Source organism: Nesoenas mayeri (genome assembly GCF_963082525.1).
Source record: "Nesoenas mayeri genome assembly, chromosome: 3".
Classification (NCBI taxonomy): Eukaryota; Metazoa; Chordata; class Aves; order Columbiformes; family Columbidae; genus Nesoenas; species Nesoenas mayeri.
The window spans coordinates 23,497,051-23,521,954 of NC_137544.1; the positions used below are offsets into that span (position 1 = coordinate 23,497,051).

A 24,904-nucleotide genomic window follows, 5' to 3' on the forward strand; every position below is an offset into this window, starting at 1 on the left:
GGGGGAAAATATGACATTACAATGGAGCTATAGTACAGAAGGTGCAAAGAGATTCCAAACAGACTAATTTGGTAAATGATTTCGGTTATGGTGAGAGAAATGTTTCTACACTGTGGTGGGTTGACCTCTGCCAGCAAGTATGCACCCACCAACCCCTCACTCACTTTACCCTCTCTCCAGTGGGATAGTGGGATAAGAGAGAGTATTGGAAGAGCAAAAATGAGTGAAAAACCTGTGGGTTGATAGAAAACAAACAAACAAACAAACAACAAAACCACAAACATTTAACAGGTGAAAGGTAAAAAAGAAGAGAAAAATAAAATAACCTAAGTGTTGCAAAGGCATCATTCACTGCTTCCCAAGAACCTTCCATCACTCACTACTTTCAAGCCCAGCAGACCAATGCCCAGCCAGCCTCCTGGCAATGGTTATCCTAGAAAGACTACACATAGTATTCATTGTCAAACATCACATTCTATGTCACGGAACATCCATTTGGTCAATTTGGGTCAGGTGTCCCAGCTGTGTCCCCTCCCAAACTCTTGCCTAGCCCCAGCCTAATCACTGTCAATGGCAGAATGAGAAAAAGCCTGGACACTGTGTAAGTACTGCTCAGCAATAATCACAACGCTGATGTGTTATCAACATTGTTTCTGTCACAAATCTGAAACACAACACCATACAGGTGGCTCTGAATGAAATTAAGGTGCAATACATCCAGTAAGACAAGGAGGAATGGGAGAATAAGAACTGAAACACTGAAAACCAGAAAAATATTTTATAGTGAACTTGACCAAAGCTCAGCAAATGTTCTGTTTTTACAACAGTGATGTGGGACACAAGCTCTGCCTCTCCAAAACATCTCATCCTCTGTCATGAGAAAGGCCGTGTTACAGATTAGCATTTCTGCTTCAAGACTAGACCAGAAATGATTGTGATTAATTTAACCGAAAAACAACAAAGAAAATAATACGAAAAAATATATTTTAAGTGCTTAAGTGCTTTTGAACTTTGATGTGCTAAATTGTGGATCCAATTTTTAATCTGTTCCATAGATATACTTGAGTAATATCCTGGCAGATGGTGCTTTATGATCTATTTTTAATCTTAACATAAGTGTTTGTCATTTATGACAGTTTATTTTAAGTTCTGCTATTCTGTACTGCAGTTGCATTTTCAGACTTCTGAAAACAAGGGCTGGTGTCACTGAGAAAGAAACATGACTTCTCAGTACGAAACAGGTTTTCCATGTGACTTCAAAAACATGAAGGAAAAGCTGATATGGCAATAAAACATAGCATCCTGAATAAATTAATACATGCCACTTGAAATGTCAGCTTATAGAAACCATACTGTTTTGCTCTTGTTAATTTGATAATTCACTGACTTCATAGCTCCTCTAGCAGAGACATCAAGCATCAGAGTTCAGTTAAAAAGCATTAAACTAGGGAAGTTATGCATACGGTTTTCACACATCTCTTTTGCTTATGCAGAACCTCTTTCATGTTAGGACTGTGAAGCAGGAAATGTTGTGACAGTGAGGTGACAGAAATCAAATAAATGGTTGTATTAGCAGAAAAATATGGACTTTAAGATAGAATTATTTCCTGTTAAATTAAAACTTTTTAGAGTTAAACCTACTTTTTCTTAATAATATTCTAGAGGCTAAATTACTAGCTTGACTATAAAGGTGACTGAAAGTGCTCAGCATGGATTCACCGAGGGGAAGTCATGCCTGACTAACTTGATAAGCTTCCACAGTGAGATGACTGACTTGGTAGACAAGGGGACAACAGTGGGTATTTTCTACCTTGAATTATTTTCTACCTGTCAGTATTCATATTATCTGTATGTTGGGGCAGAGTATGCTCTCAGCAAGTTTGCTGATAGTACAAAACTGGGAGGAGTGGCTGACACTAGGTTAATGATTGGACTCAATTATCTTGATGGTCTCTTGCAACCAAAATGATTCTATGATTCTATGATTTTTTATTGCCATTGTGTGTATTAAAACTTATATTATTTTCAAAAAGTGATCTTGTCACTTAAGATCAGATGGTTTGTATGATAGGAGCATGCATACAAGCCAGAGCACCATACTTACAGTCCCTTCTTTTTCAAGTATGCTGACATAAAACAGAAAATTTAGCAAGGTATTTTTTTATTTTTCTGGATTATTCTTTCTGTTTGTATTTTAAATTTATGGAGTTGAGTAACCATTATTTGTTTTTTAAAGAACAATCTGTTTATTAATTTCAGTGGAAGGACACATAACATTGTATAATTCCCCCTCCCTAAATCAACAACCAGTCCTTTCCTTCCAAAGGCAACCCAATGTATTTATTTCCATTTTAGTTTCTTCTTGGGTTTCTTTGGTTCAATTACAAAAATATCTCGAGCTCTTCAATGCACATTATTGAGGATATTGATACATAATTTAAGTGGTTTTTACTTCCCTTTTCCAAGTGAAGAAGTAGTGGACTCAAACTGGTCTGAAGCTGATAAATTAGCTGTCACCTAACGATACTTCCTTGTTCCAAACCTATCCAACTTTGGCACTTTGCAGTTCTGCTTAGAAGAGCTGCAGGAATAGATATGTTCCAGTGTGACAGGCGAACTGACAGTGAGACGCTATGCCAACACAGCTGAAATTATTTTTCAAAGTGTTTCACAAGGTAAAGAACAAATTCTGCAAAAGGAAAATAGTCTAAGACCTTCCATCAAATGCTGAAGATATTGACCTTTTATCTAAATCAGAAGATATTCTCCCACACTTGGATTTAGAGAACCAGGTTCTGAATACATACTCAACACGCAAGAGCTATGCAGCTAGTGTAGAACTTTCAAAACTGCAATATTAGCCTCTATAGAAAGTGGAAATCTTGCACGAGGTGGGAAGTGTCAAACCCTTCCAAAGCACTTGACAGTGAGGGTATCTATATTCTGCAGCACACCTTCACTGCATGGACCAGTGTCATAGTTCTTTCTTTAATTAAAAGTATTTTAATGTTTTTTTATGTACCAGAGGTACACCCACCCACAAGTTCTCAGTGCCTTCACAATTTAAATATATTATTTGAATCTTCGGAGACTTCATTTTTGCCAACGCATTTACTGCTCACATCTATATTTTTAAAAGAGTCGTGCATGCGAGCTATGCCAACAAAGGCATATAAAAGTATTAAGGTTTATATTTAAATTTCATATTAATAGCTAATTTATACAGAATTGTAATTGCTAAAAGCAGGTTACTTATTCTTAATTCTTTGACTTTGAAAATAACACCATTCAATGTCAATTTACTGTACAGTATAAACATTCACTTTGTTTAATCAGTAATGTCCTATGAAAATTATTACTATATAAAAATTATTTAATGGCAGTTTCGCCTCCCTAGCTGGATAACAATTAATCTTAAGTATCCATAATTCAATTACATTACATCTTGTTTTACATATTTTACTATATGGTTTCTTCTGGTTATTTTACAAATTATATATGCAAATGGTTTATTAAATAATTGATGAAGCACCTTGTTTTGCTTGTAGCTACAAGTGATACTTCTCTCCACAAATGTATTTAGGCAGTAGCTCTCTTCACAGCAAGATTTTTGCATAGTATTTTAAAAGACATTTAAACTCCTGCCGTGATGAAGGCTTATTTAGAAACAGCAAGTACAATTTACTAACCTGATTTATGAAGCAATTTATACAATCTAGTAAAATAGCACTGTAGAATTTCATGACATAGGGATACTCATCTTCTCTGAAGATTCTAAATTCTTTAACACTTGGACAACTCTGTATTATTAAATTTTATGATAGGACAAAATATATCAGAGTAATTATCCTTCCTGTTTTATTAAAGCTTTACAAAATTGTTAGAAGATAATCCTACAGTTACTACTTCCTACTGCCCAATTTCATCCTATAATACTCAGTAAATGGGGCAATAGAGTCATCTCTTACTAGACATACAATAAATGTATGATAAATTGTGTAATGAAATACTGTATGTTATGCATTTATCTATAATTATACATATATATGTACATATACATATACAACAGAGATACTTTTAATAGTAAAGTTTCCAGGATCCAATCCTTAACCTATTGTATAAAAATGGCAGTGTTCTAAGTATTACTTCCTTCCTTTTTCTTTGTTTTTAACTGAATCTTTAACATAAGCTCAGTATTTCTGTAAAAAGGCTTTTGCAAATCACATTGGATATTTGCAGACATGCTAGGCCCACAAAATCTTACTTATTTAAGCTTTGTGTTTCCTAACCTTGTAATTAATACATCAGTAAGTTCTAAACAATACTCCCTCTGACTTGCAGAAATGCACAATGTAAAAGCAAACTTAATAAATGCTTTTGTTTTCAAGCTGTGGTATTTGAAATAATGAAAAAAAGCTTTCATGATTGAAAAGGCTGGAGAGTTTATGACACTATGTAAGCATTTAGGAAGTTTCTGATTGGGCACTTACAAATGAGAATCCTTTCAGTAATACAACACAACACACAAATACAGAGTAACTTCCACTGAGAACACTGAGATCTTCACAGAGAATTCCTATAGAACTAATGAGAAAGAGGCACCTTCATACTGATCTCAGCACACAACAGGTTTCTGGTTTGGCTTCTGTGAGAGACTGTGGTTCTCAGCATACAGTTTGAGTGTGTGTGAAAGACAGTGGTCCTTAACACACAGTGTAAGTGCGGAAGGCTGAGATATTGTGAATTATTTGTCTCAAAGCTTGCTTGCCAAAATAATACGCTTAAGGCCTGCTTGTTATAGAAAAATGCTTGCTCACACTGCTTGCTTAATTGGGTCTGCTGTAAAGGCCTAAATATAGCAAATGAAAGTGCAAAATGCATGATCACTGTGAATTACTAAAACTCAAAGAATGCTTGAAGCCTATGTAAGCTCAAGTGAAGCTCCATCAATATCAGCCACCAACATCTGTGACTAGGCCTGCAGTGTGCTCAGGCAATGCCCACCACCAACTGCCGTAAAATGACCAAGTTAGGACTTGAAAGTGTGGCCATTCACTACCAGGACCAAAACCTGTCACCTGGAACTGGCGAACCTGAGACCTGAGCACTGCCAACACCTATCGGGACCTGAACTCCGATACCGGCACAACCCGAGACCTGCAAACTGCCAAGTGTTACCAGGACCTGAGACCTGCAAACTACCAGCGTGACGGAGGCCTGAAACCTGAGAGCTGTCCCACTTTTGGATCCCTGGCGTTGACTACATCTTGCTTATCTGTTGCTTATCTTCTTGCATGCTTGCTTTACTTTCCTCCTAATTTCTTCCCCTTTGTCACTCTAGCTTTAGGTGAGAAAATGAAATAAATTTACTCTGCTTTAGGTATAAAAATAAAATAAGATTGTTTAGTGCCATCTCACCTTGTTTGTGTCTTAATCTCACTCTTGGAATAATTTTTGAACCTCCTGAGTCCATAATTGGACTGGGACCCCAAAGCTTCCTCTGAGGATTCTCAACCTCTTAAATGTAGGTGTTTCAAATCCTTTTCTTTTTGAAGAAGTTTTGGGAAGTTTAAAAGGAAGTTTAGGAAGTTTCAAAGGAAGTTTAGAAAGTTTCAAAGGAAGTTTAGGAAGTTTCAAAGGAAGTTTAGGAAGTTTTCCCTTTGAGAGAGGGGGTATATCTGCCACTAAACACAGAAGATGCAGAATGGATGCTCAACTATGGTTGGAAAAGAACTATAGATGAATCTTGACACTGCTTACCCTTGTGTTGCAATGGTTTATGAAGAGCCCAGGAAACAAAACTTTTAGAAAGACGGAGGTATTTGTAAAAGGAAATCCTAAGATCCAAGATTAGAAATTTCTCTTTTTAAAGCACACAAAGCAAATAATACTGAAAAATACAATGCTGGTGCATTTCCCCAAAAAAATATTAGTAAATTTTGTCTATTGGTATGCTATCCTTTTTTTCTAGCTCCTTTGCTCTGTTTTTGGAAGCAGTGGCAAACTAATCACCTGCATGTCAGAACAGGGAAAACAACCTGCCAAAGTCTTGTTCGAGAACTACTGAGTGCCCCAGAATAAAAGCAAGTCTGAAAGCTGCCAGCATTTCTATATTTGCTTTATGTGTTTTAGCTGACAGTGAGACCAATCAAGAAGAAAGAATTATGCTACATTTATTTCTCCAGTGCTTTAAAATTTGTCCTTCTTGAAGGGGCACAGGCCTAAAGAATTTCACCACAGAAAATTTGCCTGCCAGCAAATTTTGTCTTTTTTAATTTCTTAATTCACTCTATTTTATCTTAGTTTTCATACCTAGTTAATATTTAGTGCAATATTGTCCTTCTTAGGGAAATAGTCTTTCACTAACTGAAGAGAAAAACTTTTCCTAGTCATCATTTTGCATCCATCAAAGTAAATTTACCAGTAGCAATATGCCAAGAAGATGAAATTACCGATTTATTTAAAACATGAGGAATATATTGGTAAACAACAAAATTCCACCCTAAAATTTTCCCATGAATATATTTTTAACTACAATGCAATGTGTTAAGTCATTTTTGTGAGTTTCCCGATAACAAAATAAATAATGACTGTTGTCACTCTTTCTTTCTTACACAGAATGAGCTATGTTACCCTGTTTTGCTATTAATCACTATAGTTCCAGCAGCATGTACTACTAACTCACCTTAATGTGCTGCAACCAGTCAATACTTAGTCTATAAACTCATTTGTTCTTTGGCTATAAATGGCAAAAATTAGTCTAAAAATAGCTCTTTTTATCATCTTCAGGGTGAAGAGCTCTTTAGATAAACTCTGGAGGTAAGTTTTCAGATAATGTATTAATCTTACACTAAAATCATGCTCTTCAAATAATTCAATATGTCTTTTTCTGGTATTCTGAAATAGATTTTCAAATAATACTAGAGAAGACTGAAATTGCTTTATTGAAGTTCAAGAGGTTTTTACTCAGTGAGTATCTACAGATCTCTCACTTTGTAAATATGGTAGTTCAAACATTGAACACTTTTGAAAGTTAAGTCACTCAGTATTCAGTAACTACTATGAACTCTTAACATAGTGCAATATGAATGCCGTATTTTTTAAAGAATCACTTGGTCTTCATCTATTAATCGTTGCTGCTATTCCAGAATGTGGACATGCCCTGCAGTTCACTGCCTCATGTGTCTTGAGCCACTACCCACACTGAATTTTAAGAGCAAACTCAGGAAATCAGATCTCCCAGACACTTTATTCTCATTGCAGCCTTCGCCTCCTAGTGTTATTGCACCAGCACCGCATAAACCTTGGCTGCATTTCGACTTTTCACCTTGTATGATGGCTCTCACCTCACTCAACTTCCTTGGCATTTAGTGTGAGCTTACTGCATTCCTGTGCTCTGTCCTCCTGCTGATGAGGGGGCCTGGAAGTGGGGGGCTGCCTTGCAGACTTGAAAAGATAAACTACAAGGGTCTCTTTCTTGCCTAGAAAATAAGTATTTTATAAGGACTGTGGCTGTCTGATGATGATCTTTCCTCACAGCCCACTTCATTAGGGCTCTCCTTGATTTGGATGTACAGGATGCTCCTGGTACAGTCTCTCCATTGGAGAGGTAACGTACAGATGTTTAGAGGTAATAATCACCCTCTGACAGAGCTGCTGGGCAGGAATATTGCCATGAAAACAAGTTTGTACAGGAGCTAGTAATCAAAACTATGCAAAATATAGTTTGGAAATATTCCACAACGATTAGGGACACAGAGTCTGCAGGCTTATTGCATTTTAGAATGAGAGTGAGTGACGATAACAAAATAGGCCAAGTAACTTCCTTTGGCAATGTACCATATATATCAGAATGACTAGGTAAGGGAACAAAAGTCAGTAGACTGAGCCTGCAAGAAAACAGTTGGACAAAAATCAGATGTAATTGGATTTGCTTTCCCTAAGCAGATTCATAAACTGAAACTCTCTCCTTGCTCCTCTGAGAGATCAGTTTCAGACGACCAAGGAGAAATACTCTTAGTATTGGATTTGGCCACTGTCTGTAGCAGCTCAAGCACCAAAGAGAACCAATTGTGTAAAAGTAACCATCATAACTGCCTGTCTATTTACTTTCTCCCAGCTTACTGTTCCAAAACCTTTTCAAGTGCAAAGTTTGGATGAATCAGGACCTTATTTTAGTTCAATCATTTTCCCCATCTTTATCCCATTTCCTTGCATAAATTAATCATAATTCAACAGCATCTGGCCCACTACTAAAGGGTAGTAGCTGGCAGGAGCATTCTAGCAATCAGTTGATATGTTTCCTTCAGGTGTACTGAAGAATTAAAAATGAAAAAGCAAAACCTTGTTCCTTCCCTAGAGAGTGAACCAATACATAATGACTTTTTTTCCCACAGTAAATCTTCCAAGGCACTTATATCCCAAAGCCACGCTTTGCTACCTGACTCTTTATAAACAATGACAAGCAGTTGAAAGAAGGCATCCAGAAATCCAGGCAGGTCCATGAGGAGATGAGTGGGATACACAAGAGAGTATGTGACTGAAATACTGCTCGATGTTCCACAAGGAAGTATTATTGGTAACGTTTTCTGCCTAAATCCTAGCCGAGTTGTGCCACTGTGAAATTCTTTCTGCAGCTTCTCTCAGGGTGTGCTTTGGAGGAATAGCTGTGGGAAACCTGCAGACCTTGGGGTTCACAGGGCATGCTCTCACAGCATTTGCAATGCTGGTATTTGCATTCCATCTATCCCCCAGTAATCAAAATGCAAAAGTAAGCTTTCTGTTTTATGGAGAGAAAATATCAAAAAGATCTAACACACAAAAATGAGGAGAGGTGCTAGTCTTTAATTTACTTTTTTAGAGATTTGCTAATTGGCATCAAAAGGTAGTATCCGTTCTTATCAGTTCTCTGAAGTTGAATTCCCAATTACTTTTTCCATCTACATAATTGCTAGCAAGAAAAATGGCTAAATACTAAAGGCTTACGTCAGAAAGAGCAGCAAAATACATTTGAATCCAACTGTTTATATTTGAATCTTATCATTTTAATAAGTTTCATATATGTTAAAGTAAAGCTAATATTAACAATGCAGTTCTTAGGTTTATATTGAAAAGTCAGACATGATAATCAAGCTTCACAAGTCAAAACACAAAGAAAAAAAAAAAAGAGACAAAAGGCGCTGCATTCAAAGTGAACAGCAGACTGCCTTATAATAATTTCTTCCATAGCCTGCCTTACTTCCACTTTCTGTAATTAAAAGTGGTGTCTGACAGCATAAGCTCTGAGAGTCTAAGCAGAGATCACACAGCTCCCAGAAGTAACTTATAAATAATGAAATAATCACCCATTCAGATACAAACACCAAAGAGATGGATCAACTTTTCCTGCTACACCTTGCATAAAAAGTTCGTTTGGAGTGCCACACCATCAACATGCAATATTTAAAGCAGAAAATTGTCATGCCTCTTTTGTTCTGGTGAGCATACCAAAATGCTTTTCTTTAAACAACGCACTGCAGAAACACTGAGACCAAATCATATTCCCTAGACATTAGTCTTCAAGATACTTGTTATTTCTGCACTTGCAGAACAGCGCACAGTGAGGCAAACATAGCCTTGGTTTCACTCCATTGATTTCAGCATTATTACATGAAGAAATAATTTATTCGAATACATCATAGCCATTATACGAGCACTTTTAATGAGTTGTGCATGAACACTGGCTTGTCCTCTGCCTGTTTGGTTTTTTTTGGTGGGAGAGGGCTAAAGAACTCTATGCTTTCCAAAATATAAAATTATCTTATTATTTTTCTTGTTTCAAGACTAGCCTGATTAATGGAGACAGAGCTCTCAACATACTACTCAGAATGCCAGTTGTTGAGGGAAAGTGATGTTCAAAAAATTAATAGCCTCATATTCCCATAGTTAGCATCTTGATTTTACTCTTACACTATATCTGGGGAAAAGATGTAGAGAGACTAAGGAGATGTCATTCCAGAGTGCAATAAGCATGCAATGAAGGGAAGGTGATCTCTGTCTTCTTGAGAAGCTGGGAATTACAGCAATTCTTATACCCCTGCTGTACTATATCACGGGACTGGAAAGAAGCAGTCACCAGGACACAGTGTGTCAAGGAGGGGGAAGAATTAGAGCTGTGATATTAACTGAGAGGAAGAAAAAAGATCAGAAAACATAAACTTAGATCCAGAAAATGCTAACATGCCTTCTTGACTCCAGTACTGAATAGATAAAGTCTATATGGTACTGTTCTGCTTGGGTTTGCTAACTCGTCTTGCATCTCTGAATTCCAAATGTCCTGATATATAATATTTTGGAGGGTTTTATTTGTTTATTTGCTTTTGTTTATATAGATACCCATGTTTTTCAGACATTATACCACCACATTCTGCTTTCCATACCCTCAGTATTACTAGCAGCGTTCTAATTCAGTGGCAATTGGAAGTGCACAGCCTCCCAACACCTCTCTCTTTGATTTGTATATTTAGTAGGACTCCAGAAGATATATATATTCGCTAAAGATAATGACATAACTTACAGACAGAATTTTTGTGGTTACTGTCTTTGCTGGGCAACATCTTGACTCCTCTTGATTTCAGTTCAATTGCTTTTTTCACTGAGAAAAGAAGAAAACAAAATGAAAATATTTCATTATTAAACCTTATAGAAGGGACATATAGCAGCCAAATAATACATCACAATAACACAACGCTATACAGGAACAGATTGAAATACAAGCAGATTGAAATAACTGCAGTTTCTGTGATAATCCAAATACACATTTACAAAAACACAACAATTTATCATGGCTTTTTTAAACAGACATTATCAGGATTTGCAATACTTTTAAGTCAGGTTTCCTTAGGGTGAAAGAAAATAAAAACCCATCCTAATCACATGTGTGGGTTTCCTTTCTTTGCAGCTGCACATAGCAAAAATCTTAAACATTTTTTTGAAACTTATTTATTGCGTTGTACAGTACATTATCTACACATATCTCAGGACCCCAAGCTTTAAATGTGATATTCACATCTGCTTTTATTTGATTCATTCTTCAGTAGTAGACATGTTTTTAGTTTAATTTCCTAAGGAGATTAAGGCTATAGGATCACAGTATGTTACATTCTTTGGCTCACCTAACCTTCTGAATATACAGGGCAATTTGAACTGAATTAGAAAGAGAATAAGAGCTCTCAAAGGGACAATGTTTTGTGAGAGAGAACAGATGCATCTGAGGTTTAATATCTGTTTTCTCTGCTCAACTAACTGAATGGCTGATAAACTCCCAGTCTATCCCCACTAAGTAGTTAGAGCACCATAGGAGGGATCAGGAGCAAAGCAGGAAGACACATGAGAAGAAACTAAATGCAGTTATACATTAAGGAACACATAGGGTAGAATTTTAATTGTAATGGCAGGAGAAAAGGGTAAAAATAGGACATATTCAAAGGAAGTTAATTAGCTTGGAAACAACTCAATCAACTGAAAATAAAATCTAATGTAGAAAATAATTGTGAAACAAGCTTGGAAAATTTGAAACTATCATGAAAATACAATAGCAAAAGCTAAAGAGCTAGTGACTGACTTTGTATCAGAATGCTAACGACAACATCAAGATGCACATCAGTAACAAAAAAAATTACAAAAAGCAATAATCTTCTACTAATTCATATTAAATACTTTTTTTCTTCTAGAGCTCGTTGCTTAAAATGCAGCCATTTATCCTGGATACAAACAGAAAAAACAAAACAAAAAAAAAAACCCAACAAAAAAAAAAACCAACCTCAGACAGTCATTTGTACCTTATACTAGATAAATATTTAAATTAATATCACAGATTATTAGTTACAATTTTTGTCAATGTATTGGATAAATTTTATGTTTACTACACTACACACTGAACTGTATACAAATACCTTGACTTTAGTAAGGCACTTGACACAGTCTCCCACAGCATCCTCACAGCTAAACTGAGGGAGTGTGGTCTGGATGATCAGGTAGTGAGGTGGACAGCAAACTGGCTGAATGGAAGAAGCCAGAGAGTTGTGGTCAATGGGGCAGAGTCTGGTTGGAGGCCTGTATCTAGTGGCATCCCTCAAAGCCTCAAGGGTCAGTACTGGGGCTGATATTATTCAATATATTCATCAATGACTTGGATGAGGGAATAGAGTGCACTGTCAGCAAGTTTGCTAATGACAGCAAGCTGGGAGGAGCGACTGACACAGCAGAAGGCTGTGCTGCCATCCAGCAAGACCTGGACAGGCTGGAGAGTTGGGCAGTGAATAACCTGATGAAATTTAACATGAGAAAATGTAGAGTCTTGCATCTGGGTAGGAACAATCCCAGGTTCCGTTATAAATTGGGGAATGACCTACTAGAGTGCAGCATAGGGCAAAGGGTCTTGGTGGACAGCAGGATGACCATGAGCCAGCACTGTGCCCTTGTGGCCAGGAAGGCCAATGGCATCCTGAGGTCTCTTAGAAGGAGGGTGGTTAGCAGGTCGAGAGAGGTTCTCCTTCCCCTCTACTCTGCCCTGGTGAGACCACACCTGGAATGTGGTGTCCAGTTCTGGGCATCTCAGTTCAAGAAGGACAGGGAACTGCTGGAGAGAGTCCAGCGCAGGGCAACTAAGATGTTTAAGGGAGTGGAGTATCTCCCTTATGAGGAAAGGTTGAGGGAGCTGGGTCTCTTTAGCTTGGAGAAGAGGAGACTGAGGGGTGACCTCATTAATGTTTATAAACATATAAAGGGTGAGTGTCACGAGGATGGAGCCAGGCTCTTCTCAGTGACAATCAACAGTAGGACAAGGGGTAATGGGTTCAAACTGGAACACAAGAGGTTCCACTTAAATTTGAGAAGAAACGTCTTCTCAGTGAGGGTGACAGAACACTGGAACAGGCTGCCCAGGGGGGTTGTGGAGTCTCCTTCTCTGGAGACATTCAAAACCCACCTGGACACATTCCTGTGTAACCTCATTTAAGTGTTCCTGCTCCGGCAGGGGGATTGGACTAGATGATCTTTTGAGGTCCCTTCCAATCCCTAACATTCTGTGATTTCTAAGAGAAGTGGTAGAAACAGCCAGTTAAAATCTTTAAATATCACATTAAAAATCATAACATAATTGTATTTGTCTCTATATTGGACTTTTGCTGCTTTTGCAACCTCAGAATGAAACAGGCTGTTCTTAAGTGCTGAAATTGGGCAAGCAGTGCAGAAAGTACTTTTTGTGCTATATGTGTTGCAAACACAGTCTTTTATGTCTAAACCTGGAAAATGGGTCTTCAAATGATGAAAGATGATTGAAACGCAATTGTAGCTGCATGGGATGAAATGGATTTGATAGCAATGTGGTGTTTTCTTCTAAGACAGAAACACATTATACAGAGACATCAATGCAGACAATAAGGCTGATATCCCCAGTGGCTTCTGGAAGGGTAAACCTTCTGGATATGGTAATCTTAGGGTCACTTTCTAGACTTGGGTAATAAAATTACCATCAAGTGCCACCTTGTGTTCTGTTTTCTTAGGCTGCATAAACAGTCTGTTAAAATTATCCAGTATTTAATGGGAAATGAACAACACAACTCTTGTAATGATTATTTGGAATATTGTCTGGAGTTGTGGTCCCTCTGCCAGCATGAATTTCACAATTTGTTAATACCTGTGTCATATAAAACATGAGCAATTCTTGAAGGATTCAAAACCCACATTACTTACATTCACAGATGAATGGTAAAATCACTGAGTTATTATACAGCAGATAGAGAGAAGAATTATATTCTTCTCTTCGTCCTGTGACCCTATTTTAGGGTGAAAGTAGCAATCATCACGCAAATTCCTTGTAGAAATTCACTTTTGAAGTTATTTGTTAGAAATACTTGAAGCATGCTTCTCAGGAATGGGGAAAAATGATACCTATCAGCTTTATTTGAAATACAGTTGACATAAATTGAAACAAGAGAGGTTCCAAATTGATATATGAAAAACTTTTTCACTGTTAGGACAGTCAAGCATTGAAAGAGGTCTTGCATTTTCCATCCTTGGAGTTTTTTTCACATATCAAGAAAAAAGCATTCTGTGTCTCTCTAAGGAACGCTAGATAGGGGATTCACAGTACTTAAGATCAGTCATCTAAAATGTAAGTGTTATGAAGAGAAATAGCTACCTCAAGGGGGCAATTCATCCCCTTCTAAGATAGACAAAATGAATCATCCTCTAGAGATGCCTTTCGTCTCCATAAAATATAGTAGAAACATATACCATTGCTCAAGCTAGATCCCTGCATTTTAGAGAGTAACATTACGTGACATGAGCTTTTAGATCTGAAGAACTTCAACAGCCAGATCTAAGTATCTGTGAAACACAGGGATCCATTAAGTTAAACGGGATAGCTTGAGACATTAATACCAAAGTTCTACCTCTATTATACTTGTGTGTGCAAGTTTTCACATGTGGGCTGCATAGTATTTTCTTCTATTTTTTAAAAGTATTATAATAAGCAAGTATCATCTTGAAAACACAAACTGTTCGACCTCTGAAAGAGATATAGAGACCACTGAACACTGCAGTTTGAGTGAACCAGTTCAAACCCTTCTCTAAGTTAAAAGAAATACTATAAATAGCACTTTTCATAACCATTTAAATATCATTTGAACAGCTTTTCTGGGATACTTCTTTAATACTTACTGATTGCTGTCTCATTAAAAAGGTTTTCCTGATTTTAAATATTATTTGCCTTCCATTTAACAGCACAAAAAGAGGAATGGGCTTATGTTAATAATGTTAGATATGAACAGCACTTTCTATCTCTTAAGTCATTATTTTTTTTTAAATTTGCATAGCTTTTCACTCTGTTTACTTAAACATTCTGTTAAGCTAACTGAATTAACTCACTTCACCTTGTCTGTTAAACATAACTTAAAGACTCTTTTGGACAAGAGACACCCATTCAAGGAGGAAGGCTGAGCTAAGCACTGGAAGTCCAAAACAATCTTATCAGCCTACAGGAAAGCACTGGTGGTATTCCTTAACTTTTTGTTATACCTAAATTAAACTCAGTCATGGAAAGACTATATGCCTGGCATTATTTGAATGGATCATGAAAGTTCAAGTAAAATTTTCAAGTTGTAAATCTCCATTCAAACCTATTTGGATTTCTGTGAAGCACATAATTTCTAATACATTTGAACCTGTGTGAAAAAATATATTTTAAATGAAGTACAATCACTTTGCAGAAAAGATGATCACAATTTAGCAGAAATATAGTTTGAAGAAAGGATCAGAATCAAAGAATGGATCAGAATCAAAGAATGGTTGAGGTTGCAAGGCACCTCTTGTCCAACCCTCTTGCTCAGGCAAGGGACCCCTAGAGACAGTTTGCCCATTGAGGAACCAATAAGTAAAATATGAACTGTTGGTAACAACCAGGAGGATAACAAAATAAAAGCAGCTATGACATTAGAAGAACAGTCTCTATGTATTTTGATGATATTGGAAAAGTATTATCTTCAGTCAGATACATTTCTGTGTGTTTATATATATAAAATACATGTATTGCATTAAGATTTGTTGTGAAAAAGAACTTCCAAAAGTTAGTATGCAATGTTTTAAAAATCTTATTAGAATACTTTAAATAATAATCTATATCTATATCTGAATAAAGGTGGTTTGATATATTCGAGACCTGCTGACGTTCTGCCATTGAAAAGGTTCTCCTAGAAAGCTGATTCTTCCATGCATTTCCTTGACCAAGGCATTTGAAGTATGTAATTGGTAAGCTTTCTGTGTTCACTTAAATGAAGAGATTAAAATAATCAGAGCAACAACCATTTAAAACATTTTATGCATTTGGGTAAGCAAGACCTAATATTGGTGAAAAAGTTCTTATAATCAATGACTTCAAGCAAAATGTTCACAAATAACTAAGCTCAGATATATTTCAGTAAGAAGTTTTATACACAGATTGCAGCCTGAAGAACTTCAAAAAGACCTTTCATGACCCATAGACTGGGTAATTAAAAGATGAAGGCCAACAAGTGAAGTTAACAAGAGTAAGTCTTCAAATTACTAAAAGGAAGCGTTTTTTTCATACAAGTAGTAGCAAAAAAGTGAAATTATTTGCCAAAAGGCACTGGCAAATGTGGATACAAGTCTGAAAATCTCCTTCAAGCCACAGCTGGAGACAGGAATGGAGTTAAATAGAGCCCTTTATAATTGTTCATTACTATTTTTATGCATCTCTAAGTTTATCTTTGTGGGTTGAAGAGGCCAAAATTCATTCAGCAGGTAAATTTAATCTCTTTGGTAGGAAGGAACGACTCTTCTTCTTCACATTACTTTAGCAGACTATGACCTTTACTATGACATCTTTAGATGTTGTTACAATTATACTAAATATGTAACTATTGAACATGGAAGATAACCTTTTTTGAAAGGTTTTTTTTTTTTTCCCCTATTCTTGTGGAAAATATAGCAGTTTGTAGTCTTGATGAGTACCATGTTTCTGGGCAGAAGTTTCAGGACTTCATACAGAACAAGATGACTACTCACAGTAGACTCAGCTGAAGAACTCTTGGTGCTGAACTTTCTTGGTGCCTTTACACTGCAAGACACACTGTGTGCTTGCCATGGTAGTACTAACCTCTCAGCACTTTTGCAAGCTACCAGCCTGGATAGTCAGACAATTTACAGTTCCATTTAGAATGGGTATTTCTGTTCAGATTTTTAGATGTTCCTTTAAACAACAGCGTTATATGACACTCGTTTTATATTCAAATCAATTTCAAATAAATATCAGATTTCATAATAACTTTGTTAGATTTCTTAATTAGAACAGGAGTAGTCTAAGATTTTGTTTATCATTCAGTAAGATTATGGTTTTGTTCCAAGAATTTGAATATATTTTGAGTTATTTGCACCTAACTGAAATTATTTTGGTGTGCTGTCAGATGGTGATTTCAGTTTTAACTGTGTGTATCGGGTGGAATAGATCATTTCCACACAATGCTTATTTGCCTAGTCCAAATTTAGTACAAAAAAAAAAATTGTTAACTAAAATCACCTATGATTTAATGTTTGGGGCTTTTTTTTTTTTTTTTTTAACAAATTAGTGTACAGCATACAGTAATCATAATTTTTTCTTAGCTCAAAGAATAGTAATTGAAAATTTTAACTTTAAAATGAATATATTGCAAAGAGTTGTCATATTATTCTTGAAAGTGAAAACAGTCATTAGTATTATGAGTTTTATTTTCTGGAGCCATGAGTCACTTCAGTGTACTACGCTTTCTATATAATTCCTATACATATATATGTGTATCTATATATGCATACATATATATTTCTCTATAATTCATATGTATCATTCACATATATTTCTCTATAAATCCAAAGGAAAATTTTCTCTTTTTTATTCTGCTTACATTTGTCTCTAAGAGACAGTAACTCAGAAAATAATTGCTCTACAGCTGTTATTATTGTAAAAGCATATTATACATAGTAGCTCATTATAGCAGGGATGGTTTCCTACAATTCATACAACAATGAATGTTTTTAAATGATGTTTCTTTTCCACAGTTTTGTTTCCCAGGATGGTTCTTTGAAACCTGCCCTTCCAACCTCAAGTATAATCCAAATCACTCAAAAAAATGAAATCTGAAGGTTTGCTTACTCATGATAGATTTAACGGTGTTTTTAAACAATTCGATATGAATAAATAGAAGTATGAAGCAGTTAGACTTTCAAATATTCTCTGCATATGTATATTTTTAAACACACATACTTCACAGGTGCAAGCAACAGTACAAAGTAAAAATCAAGCTTTGTGTATATGTGCAATTCTGGAAGCATTATCTGAACAATTTATTAATATTAACCAAAACATATATCTATTCTTAGCTCTTTTTCTAAAATTAAAGTTGGTAATTTCAGTCTTGGTCTCTGATGCTGCTTTTATTTTAATTCTTCATAAATCCATTTAATTATATATTTTTAGCATTACACTACATTTTGGAGCAAAAGTGGTTCATCTGAGCTTTTTGTTTGATTAAGATAGACTTTAAAAAAAACCCAAAAAACTCTACATGCACCTTCAAAACAGTGACTATGTGAAATCTACACAAAACATTGCCATAATTCTCAAGAAAATTAAATGTATTATCTGTATTACAATATAAAACGTTGTATTTATTTGTCGTATATTTTCAGGGTAGCTATGAATTTCAAGTAGAAGGAGGGGTTTTTTAGTATTGCTTGACTAATCATGAATGAGCCAAAAGGTGTACATATGCAAGGTAGCAGGTAGTATTTAGCACAAAGTGTTTGCAGTCTTATTCTCTGATTAGTATGTAATTTTACTTAGGGGAGATAGGATAGACATTAGTAAGAAGAAATATATGGAAAAAATAACAGAAAGTGAAGATGGTAGGAAACAATTAATTGTCCATTCATAAGCATAACTGAGGAATAATTTAATCTAGAAAGGGTTTTGAGGACTTATGCTCTAAGCATAACAAGGGAATTGCAAAGAGGAAAGATACCTTCTGCAATTCCAGTAGGGCTAGAAAACGAACTTAGAGTTTTATCTGTATCAAGGGAAAGTTTGGTTACACAAGAAAAAAAGCTTTTTAACAGTAAGAATGATGAAGCCCTGGAATAAATTACCCAGAGAAGCTGTAGAATCTTAGCCATTAAAAGCTTTAAAGAACAGGTTAAATTAAGGTCTGAAAACAACATTTAAGTATACTTGGCTTCTCATTGGTATAGGGTTAGTTTATTAAGATAATTTTAAACATATTTTCTATTATTTCATAATAATAATCCATAAGCAGAAGTCATTTGGCTGAGAAACAATAAGTGGCTAAGACCTTGGGGTTTACTAGCATATGAAATTAACAGATTACACACACATTCAACTGCATATGTGCAAACAGGTAAATGGTATGTGATACACATGTCATATCAAAGCCAGATAAGATACTACAAGCATGTGCCCATTAACACAGCATTATGCTTGATTTAATTTACCCTCTTTAAGATTTCATACAATTATACCTTGAAAATACCCTTATGTGACTCCAAAACAAGTAAGCTAACATTTGCTGTTTGTTCCTAGCACGTTCGTTGCAATAGTTTTCATGTACATTGTGAATGACATAACAGTTTTTTCTTCAGTTACCCAAATACATGTGTATCTTGCCAGTTTTTATTCCTGCAGAAAATAACCTGCAAGGCCTCAAATACTGGCTACCACTCAAATCTAAAATATTCTGACATCATCTGCTGGTACTTCCTCAAGCTGCTTCTGCTGCTGCACTGCTGAGTTCAGCTCTTGGCTGCCTTTCACTGCAGATTTTTCCCAAGTACAGATATTTGAAGGTGAAGAAGAACAGCATAATGCCCACTACCTGGTGATCACCAGCAGGACCTTTCCTGTCAAGCCTTAAGACCACTGTCAGTCTAAGGAATGTATTTGAACAGTTCTTTGTTTTTACTACAGTATAGGAAAAAAACAATATTGTTATTATTTTTTACATTGAGAGCAAGTGGAGGAGAAATATCTGTTACAAAGACTGACACTTATCATTACATCTTTTGGAGAGTTCAGTAAGAAACAGTAATATATTTGCAATAACATTCTTTGGATTATTCTTGAAGGGAATTAGCAAAGTATATCAGCACAGTGCAGAATTAATCAATTTCCTTTTGATTTAGTTTCATTGGTCTGATTTTTCTCGAGTACTCGAGCTGTGAAAGAAAGTATTTTCTTAATTCAGATTGTGGAGTCCAATCAAGTGCCCTATTTGCTTTGCCCTAGCGCCTCAGTATTTCTATGTTCTTCTCCAAAGACACAATTATGGGAATATCACATATTTTTGGCCCTGGAAGAAATGATCTACAATTCTATATCTGCAGGATCAGTATTCTTTCTGGATTCTGCTTATACATCATATATTTATTTTCTATCACTCAAAGTCGAGTGGACTCAGCAAATAAAATGTTAGCTGTATCTAGGTTTTCTTCCATCTTACTATTGCCTGTTGTACCATGAATTCTTTTAGAAAGTGTAGAAAATTAAAAACCCTCAATGATTCTCTATCTTACCATTCACTTTAGTTTATGAAGAGAATTCTATAATAAATTATTTGGTAAAACAAGGCCCCAGACTCAGTAACCTAGGAGGATGCTTACAAGCTTTGCTGCTTCTCAGCTACCCACTTCTTGACTTTTGCAGAAGTACCACAATTTTCCACAGGATCTCTACTTTAAACCAACTCACTGGAATAATCTAGCTCTCTCCTGTTTCTGTACTCCCTGCCTGAAGAGTATTCTGTCTAATACACTTTCCTAGTGTTTCTCTCACTAACAGCTTTCAACATCTTCCCTACTAATCAGTATTGTAACTCCAGAGGGCTTCACAGCAGGCATAGATGTTCCTACTATATGGCTACCTGTAAAAGCCATAGGTTCATGATCAGTCGGCTTCCTTGTGCCATCCATCCAGCAAAGTACTGCCTGTCATTATCAGACCTTCCACCTGCTCCCTGTGCTGGAAATCTCTGCATGCAGCGCTAGTGAACAAATGGTACAGCCCTAAGATAAACTGGTGTCACAATAGATTTTTACACAAATCTTTCTCATGCTATGTGTATACACTGACATGGGATCTGCAGGTTTAAAAAGCAGCACAGTCAATTGTTTTCCATTAACCTTCTGTATGTCACTTAGCTGGCCCCTTGCCCTGACAGATTGCCTTAGCTCCTTTATGCTATAAATATATGATATATCATAAGAAAACAAGTTAGCAGGCATCAAGTCTTCAGTGCCTGCAGATGTCCTCCACAGTTCTGGAAAACAGTATCAATACAGTTTGCACTCTGAACACACACTACCACGGAACTCACTGGGTAATTGTATGTAGGGCCTGTCTCTAAGAAAAAAAATAAATCATAAAATGAAATCCACTCAGTTCCTTGTTTGAATGCCACTTTAACTACAGTCTTCTAATTATGGTGTCAAAAGCTGATTTATGATTCTTCTCCACTAATATCTCCATAGTGCTACTCAGTGGGATGATTAAAATGTTCATTAGAAAATTGTATCCTGAAGTCAGTATTTGACTGTCTTTTCAGATTTTGTAGAGAAACAAAATCTGTAGTCTGGACTGAAAACATCTCTAAAACACAGCTCTTAAACTGATCATTTGACTGTTTTCCATCACATGGCTGAACTTGAATGGACTTTTCTCTTGCATGGTAGATAATGAAGAAACTGCAAGTGTGATAATACTGACAACACATTATTTGATGTCTCTAATTACATCCCATGCAAAACCTGACTATGAGTGATTCCAGTCTGTGCCAAATATAAAATAATGAGTCTAATCGATTTTGTGATTGCATGTAGGTTATGCATGTTTCCTTAAACTTGCACATCTCCAACACTCCATATAATGTGCATATCTCCATCACTTACGTGTGTATTCCTATTTTAAATTCTTAGGCTCACATTCTGCAATTTCTACAATATTGCTACTAGCTGCTTTAGAGATTGTTGAAGAAACTGTAGGTTTCACTAGTTTCTAAATGCATACGTTTGTATTGGAAAATACTGAGTTCATTGAAGATGGGTAAGTTTAATTATATTGAAACAGCACATGAAACAATTGTCCTAAAAGCTGGGTAGCCTTGGGACAGTGGTGCCTTCGAACAAGGACTGTGGAAGGTCTGGCATTCAGTGAGCATAACATGGTTCTTGACAAAGATTAGCTACCAAGTCTGAGGGAATGTTCCCTAGTCTGGGGAAATGTTCCTTGCTTTGGAAGGATTTCAACATGTAATTTAAATTTCATCTTTTATTTTTGAGGTAATTTGGAGGTAAACAGTGACATATAAAAATGTGTACTAGGATGATACACTTCTTTTCAACCACAACCACACTATTTTGAATAGCTCTAAGGGGGATGGACATCATGCCAAACAAGAGTTGAAGAATGAACAGCTGTTACTAGATTGGCATCTCTATAGTGCTGACATCATGAAGCAGCTATGCCTGAGCCTTCTTAACAACACAATTTTTCCTATACACTCAAGAAAGAAGTATTACCTGTAGCAACTTGATTAGAAGTACAAGCCTCCACCTTTAATGAGCTCACTCTTGTTTCTTCTGAAAATGCCAAAAAATCAAGGGTTCGTAATAATATGCTTATATATAGTGGATCAATAGTAAGACCTTTTAATAGAATGCCCTTGTGTTAAGATAAAATCTGTATGTAATCTGAGTCTTTGTCAAATGTCTCACTCTGCTGGGACTGTGAAATTCTACCCAAACTTTGTCCTGAGAGTATTGAGGAGAAAACTTTATCCTAGGGTCTATTTCTTCTGTACTCTTGACAAGTGCAGTTCTTGTGCAGACATATATTTTCTTTGTATCACTCTAAGTCAGCTTTTGAGCTTTGCATTAAATGTTGAGAAAAATAAATATTTTGTGACCTCCGTCCCTGGAGGTTTTTAAACAGAGATTGGACATGGCACTTAGTGCCATGATCTAGTAAATGGACTGGAGTTGGACCAAGGGTTGGACTTGATGATCTCTGAGGTCTTTTCCAACTCAGTCAATTCTGTGACACCAAAATAGACAAGATGGCAATCTTTCCTAAGAATGTGTGTTGCCTTTATGGGATGGCAGTTTTAACAATAAATCTAAAGATTATTACTAATGTCAAACACTGAAAAAGAAAAAGCTTCAAGTTTCTAAAAATGGGAGAAACAGAGATGGTTAACTCAATATGTATGCCAAATCACTTTGATTATGAATTTTAAAGAGACATTAAAGGAGCAGCTATTTTAAGCAGCTAACTCTTAGAGGATGTACATGCCAAATTCACAAGGAAACAGTCTCAATGTTTTCTCCTGCTCTTTCCTTATTACATGTTGTAGACTACTATTAAGCTAATAAAGGATATATTATATTTTTTTATAGAGGGGAAAAAAGCATACATGTAAAAAAATCAAAGCTTATTTTTCAGAGAGGCTAAGTATATGCATGGGAAGATAAGATGTTAAATATTGATCTCATTATTATAGTTTTTATTGATTAAAATTCTCCTTTTTGAGCATACAACCCAAAGTTAGAAATGAGAAAATACAGGCCAGTGTTGGATATTTTATATACACAGGTGGCAATGTAAGATTCATTAAGGGACTAAAGTTTTGAGGTAGACTGAAAATCAGACTGAAAAGGATCGTTGAAGTTCCAAAAAAGGAACTATTCACAGTCAACAGTCATATATAAAGCTTAGGTCAAAAGTATCTTAGTTCTAATAGAAAAAAGATTTAGTGCTTCCTATTTCATAAACAAAAATTATCGAGGAACTTATCTCATTATAGACATGTACTGGTTTTACTAGGTAGCTGATATAAGTGTCCTTGAAGTGTACATCAATTATACTAATCAAAAGTTCTGGGAAAATAATTTGGATAAGATGGATCCAGATTCATCAGGGTGATATTCATTGACAAGACATGAAGCAATAAGGACAAATTGAAACACAGGAAATTCCACTTAAAAATAAGTGAAAACTTTTTTACTCTGAGGGTAAATACTGGCACAGGTTGCCCAGAGAGGTTGTGGAGTTTCTGATTTTGGAGGTATTCAAAACCCATGTGGACATATTCCTGGGCAGCTTGCTCCATGTAGCCCTTCTTTGAGGAGGCCAGCAGACTAGATGAACTCCAGAAGTTCCTTCAAACCTCTACTATCCTGTGATTTGTGGTACTAGTAGACTTCTCTAGCTATAAACATCATTGTTACTTCTGCTTAAAATAAAATACTGGATTATTGGTTATTTCTCAAATACACACGATAGAAATAATTACTAAAGCTGCGTCATAAAAAGCAATTAATGAAGTTGTTAGATTAACCAGATTTCGATATCACTCTGAATTTTCATCCTGTGTGTTGAAAGACTGTCTCCTAGTTTATAATGTTTATATCACTAACATGGGGATTTATTTAATTGCTATTGACCCTGATAAGATATATAGCTGTGGCTCATGTAATTCAGATATATTTATATTTAATACAGCTTACCCTTACACCCAATATCTGACGTATTATGCAGAGTAACAGATATACATCTGAAATAATGATCTCCCCAGATATTTCCCTAAAGCTTTAATTCCATAGTAAGCATTTGGCTGAAGATGAGATATATTGAAAAAGGAAAAAAAAAAAAAAAAAAAAAAAAAAAAAAAAGAAGAAGTAGTTTTCAGTGCTGATTATTCTGATTATTCTATTCCAAACTTTCCTTTGTTATTCTGTTGATTCTTAGTTTTCCAGTGCATCAGCAAGTTGAGCCTCATTGTTTTTGTGATCTCTGTTTAATAGGTTTAAGACACAGCGCTAACATAAGCAGTGCATCTAAATTCATAGTCACCAACAGTGGTATTAAATATGCATCCTCAGCAAACTTTGTAAAGATAAGTTATAAGTGCAAAGGATCACAGAATACGTACTTGAGTTGACAAAATAAAATGGAATTTCACAGATTTATTTTTTAGTAAAATTGTCAATATCTTTTTAAAGAGAAAAGAACTATGTATGTTAAATGTTTTTGTGTGCATTACACATGTATGTCATAGCCACAAGAAATATATAGTTGTTGGGGTGTATTTGTAATTTCTAAAGTGATACAGGCCCTATAGTTTCAGGAAAAACAAACAAACAAAACAACCAATGCACCAACCAACAACAGAAGAAGGTATAAACGCATAAATTATTTGATGGTGGGTGGGGTAAAATGGTTGAAAAAGCTTATGTAAGCACAGAATTTAAAAGCACAGACAAATTAAGGAGCCCTTCTATATTCAATATAACTACAAAGTCTTTG

General features: G+C 35.7%; 1 protein-coding gene across 1 annotated transcript in view; it reads right to left on the reverse strand.

Moving 5' to 3' along the window:
- The window catches only part of CSMD1 (CUB and Sushi multiple domains 1), a gene marked incomplete at its 5' end in the record, with an annotated part of 1,071,510 nt that overhangs the window by 364,956 nt on the left and 681,650 nt on the right, over nucleotides 1–24,904 (reverse strand). The window contains one exon of the mRNA XM_080341955.1: nucleotides 10,556–10,633. Within this exon, the coding sequence (XP_080198081.1) occupies nucleotides 10,556–10,633 (78 nt within the window). The remainder of the gene's footprint in view (nucleotides 1–10,555; nucleotides 10,634–24,904) is intronic.